This window comes from Pteropus vampyrus, unplaced genomic scaffold (genome assembly GCF_000151845.1).
Source record: "Pteropus vampyrus isolate Shadow unplaced genomic scaffold, Pvam_2.0 Scaffold140, whole genome shotgun sequence".
NCBI lineage: Eukaryota > Metazoa > Chordata > Mammalia > Chiroptera > Pteropodidae > Pteropus > Pteropus vampyrus.
Window position 1 is genome coordinate 4,610,233 of NW_011888921.1, and position 7,966 is coordinate 4,618,198.

At 37.9% G+C, this 7,966-nt stretch overlaps 1 protein-coding gene across 1 annotated transcript in view; it reads left to right on the top strand.

Moving 5' to 3' along the window:
• The first annotated feature begins 1,876 nt into the window (after nucleotides 1–1,876).
• LOC105297517 (testis-expressed protein 49-like) overlaps nucleotides 1,877–7,966 on the top strand; it is a 33,371-nt gene continuing 27,281 nt past the window's right edge. The window contains exon 1 of the mRNA XM_023535435.1: nucleotides 1,877–2,543. Coding sequence (XP_023391203.1) covers nucleotides 2,465–2,543 — 79 coding nt within the window. The 5' untranslated portion in view covers nucleotides 1,877–2,464. The remainder of the gene's footprint in view (nucleotides 2,544–7,966) is intronic.

Sequence of the window (7,966 nt, forward strand, 5' to 3'; positions counted from 1 at the left end):
GTTTTGCCAAACTCTTGAATCAAGAACTATCCTATGAGTGCATTTGACAAATGAATATAGCTTTGTAGGTTGACATTTTCATTTGCATTAATCAATAAAATGAAAGTGAAACAATGAGACTTAGGTTGGACTTATTTGTCAGTGACTTGATCAATATCTTTGCTGAACTGGATAATAGTTTTTGAATACTGGAAGAATATTTCAATTTTTTTGCTATTGATAATGTAATGGCCACAGACATGATACACTTTTAAACTTAGTCTGCATAATTAACTTTTTCTCAATCACTTTTTAAATTCTGGGTAATCAATAAAACGAAAATCAAGCCTTTGCCCATAGATTTGCCAATTTCTGTAGTGTTATGTCCCACCATGGCCAATTTCAGGCTACCAATGTGACATCACTGATCATGAAATTGGGAGGAGATGAACACGCCATCACATAGTATTTCCTCCATACTAATGCAATAGACAGGGACTTCTGGTTTCCAGTCTGTCATGTAAAGAGCTTGGAAGTCATCACTCTCATCCTCACAACCAAAAAACAAAAAAACAAAAACAAAAACTGAAACAAACTGAAAATTAACCCTTCTTAGATGCATCAGAAAATTGAGGTAACAGGGCAAACCTCTACCACAAAAACTGAAAGACAGGTGGAATCAGAACAGGCAGAACAGAGACTTGTGGCTGACTCAGGAGCAAAAATTACTGGAACCAGCAACTCATAGGAATACTTAAAGGGCAATTGACTAATTGTTGGAAACTAAAGTTGGACTAGATCGAGAGATTTAAAATACTCTTGCGGGGGCCAGCCTTAGGTGGTCTCCACATTTTCATGAGTTTTACCTCCAAGAACCCCATATAGTAAACCCTAATCTTACTATAAAGATTGAAGAAAAATCTCCTCATCCTTCTGGCAGGTAGAGGGGAAAGGTAGCCATTTTGAAATACACCCAGAGCATTCAGTTCTCCTTAACAACGGTGTACCTTCAAGAAAAACTATTTAACAACCTAACCAATATGAGAAGGGAAGCAACCAACTCCAGCCTTCAGGGTCACAGTTCAGGGATACAAGCTCACTGAAAGACTGAGATTTAAACAGGATTGTAGAATACTTCATCTCCCCCCATTTTACCAACACATCAGTAGGGTGCCTATGTAATAACGGGATTACAACTGGAAGAACGATAAGCTCACGCTATTTAAGAAGGAGTCTCTAAGGAAACCCAAAGACAATGACATCACAGAAAATTTTAGCCTCTAACACCTACAGCTATTGCAAACAGAAAATAAAGCCTAACTTCTAGCCATATATCATGTCTGACTGTATACTAAAAAAAAAAAAAAGATACAAGGCATGCTAAAAGGCAAAAAAAAATACCATCTAAAATGACAAAGCGAGCATGACCAGACCCAAATATAGTAAAAATTTTGGAATTATCAAACTGAGAATTTAAAATAATTATGAATAAAATGCTAAGGACTCTAATAGAAAAAGTGCACAATGTGCAAGAACAGATGAGTAGTGTAAACAGATGAAAACTAAGAATCAACAAGAAATGCTAGAAATCAAAAACACTGTAATAGAAATGAAGAATGCCTTTGATGGGCTTACCAATAAACTGGACACAACCAAGGAAAGAATCAGTGAGTCTGAAGATAGGCCAACAGAAATTTCCCAAACTGAAAAGCAAAGAGAAAAAAAGAATGAAAGAAAAGAACAATATTTAGATAGAATGTAAATAACCACATGAGCACAGATAATAGTGAAATGTAGTAAAATAATTAAAGAAGAGTTTTTAGTATTTACTACTTTTATTTTTAATATAATTTATTCAATTATAATTTTAGAGAACTTTAATTTTTAATAATGGCTTGTTTAACATCCAGCTCACAGAATTCCTGAAAATTTAGCAAGTGGCTCTTGAAAGTAAATATGAACTGGCTCAGCACACTGCTGCTTGAAATAACTCAACGACTTGTTAAGAGGACTATATTCAGATTTAAATATAAATCTGTTTGCTGTGATTCCATTATATGCTGAACAGTGCTGAGGAAATTTGCATACATTATCTTATTCTCAGAACTCTATGAAATAGATACCATCACCATTTTTTTTTTAATTAAAAAAAAAAAACAGGATTACTGTATTCAAAGTCAGGCATCTAGAATATGACAAAACTTAAGATGTGAGCCCAGGTCAGTGCTCTTTCTACTCACTGCCTTCTGAAACTTAGAGTATAAATAAGACAGGAGCAAGAAAAAGGGTAACTGGCACTTAATTCCTCCATTTTCCTGAAGTTACTTAGCCCACTCCCACGCCTGCTCTACCATGAACCCATAAATTCTGTGCCTCTTTAGACAAAGGGAGTGTCAGTAATTCTTAATAACATTACCATGGTTACCAAACACAGAGTCCAGTGCTCCAGCCTGGACGTTCCAGAAGAGGACAGGGAGGAGCTGAGATGTCCTTCTTCAACTTATGTCTACTGGGATATCAAAATTCTTTTCGGCAAAAGAAAAGGGACAGAACTGAAGAAACAAGTAAGGGACTATAGAGTACCTTGCGTTAGAGATTTATCCCCTGAGATTAACAATTACACTAGTTAGAAGTATGGAGTAGGCAGAGTATCCATTCAGGTGCCCTCTCCTATCATTTAATATCCTTATTAAAATACCCAATTTGTTCAACCAAATAAATATATTTATTTGCTCACTTAACCCACATTTATTAAGCACCAACTATGTGCCAGGCTTTCTGTTGGTGACTTGGGTTACAAATATGGATAGGATAAGGCCTCTACCATAAAATGGCTGACTATTGAATGAAGATAAGTAGGCAAACAAAAAATTTGTAACATAGTATATGATTAAATTAAATATGAAATGCTATGGAACCACAAAAGAGGAAGTGCCTGATACTATCAGCTTTGAGATGAGAATAGGGGGATCCTTTAGAGAAGACCTCACAAACAACTGTGTTAAAAGTTGAAATTCACCAAGTATACAAGGGAATATAGCACAGAAAAAGGAACAGAAACTTGAGAGAGAGCCATATTAAGTCAAGTAGACAGGTGCTAGGAAGCAGGCCTTGAAAACTAGGCAGGGGCCAGATAATTAAAGATGCTGTTGACCATGCTAAGCATTTTAACTTTATAGGGAGCCATTGAAGGATTTTTAGTTGGCAGTGAGTAATTATCAGATCTGTATTATATCCACAATGCCTAGCAGTGCCTCATGCATAATAGAGGTTTAATAAATAATTAGAGGGTGAATGAATAAATGATATTAAATGACTAACCAAAACAAAAAGTTAGGGTAGGCTTTGCAGTATATGTGACAGTTGATTAAGGTATTAAAAGATGAATTGTTTGAAAGCACAGGAATGGAGGAGAAAGGGTATTCTGGGCGGAATGGAGAACACGTGAAGGTTTACTGAAGCAAAAGTTATATTGGGGTGAGGGATGCAGGTTTCTGGGAAAGCATAAAGTACAAAATTAAGATTGTAATGGACTGATCTTGTGTAGGCCTCCATTGGGCACTCTGTACATTTTTTAATTCCACCAAAGAAGCTCTATTTTACATATCCAACTTCAGGTAACACTTGCCACTGATGGACCCTAGGAATCCCTTAGTAGCCCTCCACCAACCCTCCCCATTTGCCCACATCCATCTGTGTCCCAGCAATATGCCATGGGGCTGCCACTGTCTCTAAAGAAGGAACTCTTTACCCTCTGTTGGAGAAACACACTTGGCCTAACCCACGAATTTCCGTTGTTCCAGGCCAAGGCCTCTCCTGGTTGCTCCAACCCTTCCTGCCCCTACTAAATGGGACTTCTTACCATAAAAGAACTACGCATCAACTCTGGGATTTTCCTACCCAGTTAGCCACTTAAGATGCTGGTAGACAAGACTTGGTACCAACCCAAAGAGGCCTGGGTCTCATTATGATTGTTTGTAGGTTAAGTAGAAAGAAAGAGTTCACTTTATAAAAACTGGAGTCCCCCGTGAGATGATAGGGAAGTATCCTAATATCAAATGCTTACCCAAGTTTTTTCATTCCAGTGGCAGACTGTCAGAGGCAGGAAGCTTGGCCAAACTGTTGACCTAAAATACAAGGTTAGAAGGAAGACTGGACATCAAATTTGCCACCCCTAATTCCCTGTTGCTTCCCCCATCCCCTTCGATTTGGACAGAATAGATCTACTTGCTAAATTCTAATTAATCCCTAATTTTGTTGGTCAAGCACTTAATAGTAACTATTTAGTGTGCGCTATTATTCAAGGCATTGTGCCGAGCACTCTATATGCATGATTCCATTTAATCCTCTCAATATTCCCGTAAGGTAGGTATTACTATTCCCTTTTTACCAATAAGGAAACAGGCTCAAAGAGGTTAACTTATTTATCCAAGGTCACAGTGATAGAGCCAGAATTTGATTCCAAATTGTCATACACCTATACCTGTGGTTATTTCTAAACATGTGGTCACATGACACAGGTCTTTTGCTGTGAGCAGACAACTGTACAAATGACTGTCCTCCTAGGAAAATCTATTAACCTCTAAACCCTGAAGTTCAAATGTCAGGTGGGCTTTACACAGAATTATTCAATTCACTGTTCCCCAACAGGTTGTTCTCAAGATTGCTAGGAGCCCACCATTCAAGGGCTCCTAGCAAAATGTTAACTTTTTGCTCAGCTAACACTAGAATTGTTGACTTGGGTACTCCTTTATGGAAATGCTTTGTAACCCCTGGGCAACTTCCCAAGAGAGTTACAACATTCTATAATTTCACTGTAGTGTTCTACAAACACAGGAAAGAGTAACTGGATGGGTCCCTTCTGATCTTTTTTTCTCTCTCTCTCATACACACATACACATGCGTATTACAGAATCATTTTGTGGTACAACTATTATATGCAGATACCAAAACAACAGTTTCAATTTGTTTTCTCTGCTTAAAACTCAAACTTTTGCTGGAGTTACTGATGAAAACTCAGTGCTAAGAGTTCAACCATATCTTATTTCTCCAAATAAAACTAGGAAGTTGTATTTCTGGGTCAAGAATTTAGTGACGAGAAATAAAAGGCATCCGAATTGGAAAGGAAGAAATAAAACTCTCATTATTTGCTGATGACATGATACTATATAGAGAGAACCCTAAAGATTCCACCAAAAAACTGTTAGAACTGATCAATGAATTCAGTAAAGTAGTAGGTTACAAAATAAATATCCAGAAGTCATTGGCATTTTTATACACTAATGATGAACTTTCAGAAAGAGAAATTAAGAAAACTCCCATTTACAATTGCATCAAAAACTATAAAATACCTAGGAATCAAATTAACCAAGAAGGTAAAAGGCCTGTTTTCAGAAAATTATAAGTCATTGAAAAAAAATTGAAGAAGATACAAATAAATGGAGCATACCGTGCTCATGGGTAGGAAGAATCAACATCATTAAAATGGTCATACAACCCAAAGCAATCTATAGATTCCATACAATTCCTATCAAAATACCAATGATATTTTTCAGAGAAATGGAACAAATAATCCTAAAATTTATATAGAACTATAAAAGACCCTGAATAGCCATGGCAATCTTGAGAAAGAAGAACAAAGTTGGAGATATCACACTACCTGATTTCAAACTATACTGCAAGTCTACAGTAATCAAAACTGCATGGTACTGACATAAAAACAGATACATTGATCAATGGAACAGAATAGAGAGCCCAGGAATATATCAACGCCTATACACTCACTTAATATATGACAAAGGAGGTAAAAAAAATACAATGGGGTAAAGATAGTGTCTTCAATAAATGGTGTTAGGAAAATTGGACAGATATATGCAAATAAAAAAGAAGCTGAATCACCTTCTTACACCATATACAAGAATAGACTCAAAATGGATTAATTAAATGTAAGACCCAAAACCATAAAACATTTAGAAGAAAACATAGGCAGTAAGCTCTCTGATATTACTAACAGTAATTTCTTTTCAGATATATCTTCCTGGTCAAGAGAAACAAAAGAAAAAATAAACAAATGGGACTACATCAAACTAAAAAGTTTTTGTACAGCAAAAGAAACCATCAACAAAACAAAAAAAAACAACCAACTGATTAAAAGAAGATGTTCACTAACGATACATCTGATAAGGGGTTAATATACAAAATATATAAAGAACTCAGAGGATTCTGGGAAACATGGTGGAGTAAGAGACATCCTCAGATCTCTCCCCTTGAAACAACAATAAGCTGAACATCTAAAACTGAACAAAAATACCCAAACTGCACACCAGCACATCTGAGCATGGGATCTGCACATAAGAACTACCATGGGTCAGAACCCTGGGTGTCAGGTGGTGGACTGGGAGAAATAATGAAGCTGCCTCTCACAGCTGCTGGAGCTCCTTACAAGAGGAGAGGGTAAAGGTGCAGTGACTTCCCTGAACAATCCTGCCTGCAAGTGCCGGGACTTCTACGCAGAAAGCAGAGAAGTGGGAAAGGACCACAGAAACAGTTGATTTTTACCAGCCCCGGTTGCAAAACCAAGGCTGAGTTGCAGCCCCCAACCCCAACCCAGAGGGCCCCTCCCCCATACACTCCAAGACCTAACAGTGTGGAGCCCCAGGGGAATCTGAGCAAATGCTACTGAGATTGAAGCTACCTCTCATAGCCTCTGGAGCTCCCTGCAGGAGGAGGGGGAGGGGAGAAGGTTTAGCCACTTCCCTGAACAGCCCTGCCTGGAAATGCTAGGACTTCTATGCAGCCAGCAGCAGGGCTCAGTCATCAGGGCAGAAAGCAGAGAAGCGGAACAGGACCACAGAGAAATAACAGTTGATTTTTACTGGCTGCGGTTGCAAAACAGAGGCTGACCCACAGCCCCCAACCCCAAACCCAGAAGTCTCCTCCCCCATACCCTCTGAGACCGATCACTGCGGAGCCCCAGGGGAATCTGAGCAAACACTACCGAAACTATTGCTAACACTGACAGGGACTGAAACTGAGAGTAGCGAGTCTGATTAAAATCTACAAGAAAATAAAAGACTTTAGGCTTTATATAAAGCAGGAATCCAAGAGGCTTAGACGCCACCTACTAGAAACCAAAAGAAAAGCGCCTTCTTTGTAGCAGGCTAAAGAGAGAAATTTACATAATAAATCTTTCTGGAAAAACAGCAGAATACACTTCCATTAATGCCCAGGAGGAGAAATAGTCCATTAAACATCATGAACAAACAAGGGGACAAAGCATCTCAGAAAGGAAGAGAAAAATCTTCGGAAAATAAGCTTATAGACATAGAAATATGCAACTTAAATGACAGCGAATTCAGGATAGTACTTCTGAAAAAACTCAATGAGTTCCGAAACAAGTCATATCAACAATTTCAAGAATTAAAAGAAAAAAAACTAGATGAGCAAGCAGATTGAAACCTTCGAAAAGAATAGAATAGATCTTCTGGAGTTAAAAAAAACACACGCACACTGCAAGAGTTGAAAAATGAAATAGCAAGCTTGGGAAATAGAGTTGACCAAATGGAGGAAAGGATCAGTGATAGCGAAGGCAGAAATCTAGAAATGCATCGGAAGGAAGAAGAGAGAAACCAAAGAATGAAAAATAATGAAAGAGAAATACAAGAACTAGCTGATAGTATCAGGAGAGGAAACATAAGAATAATGGGCATTATCGAAGGCGAGGAAAAGGAGCAGGGACTAGAAAGCATTTTCAGACAAATAGTGGATGAGAATTTCCCAAATCTAAGGAATGAGCTGGAAGTCAACAGAACACCCAATTATCTCAACCCAAAAAGGCCTTCACCAAGACACATTGTATTAAAGTTATCAAAAATCACCAACAAAGAAATCTCAGGGCAGCCAGAGAGAAGAAAATAGTAACTTATAAAGGGAAACCCATGAGATTATCATTGGACTTCTTAGCACAGACCTTACAAGCCAGAAAGGA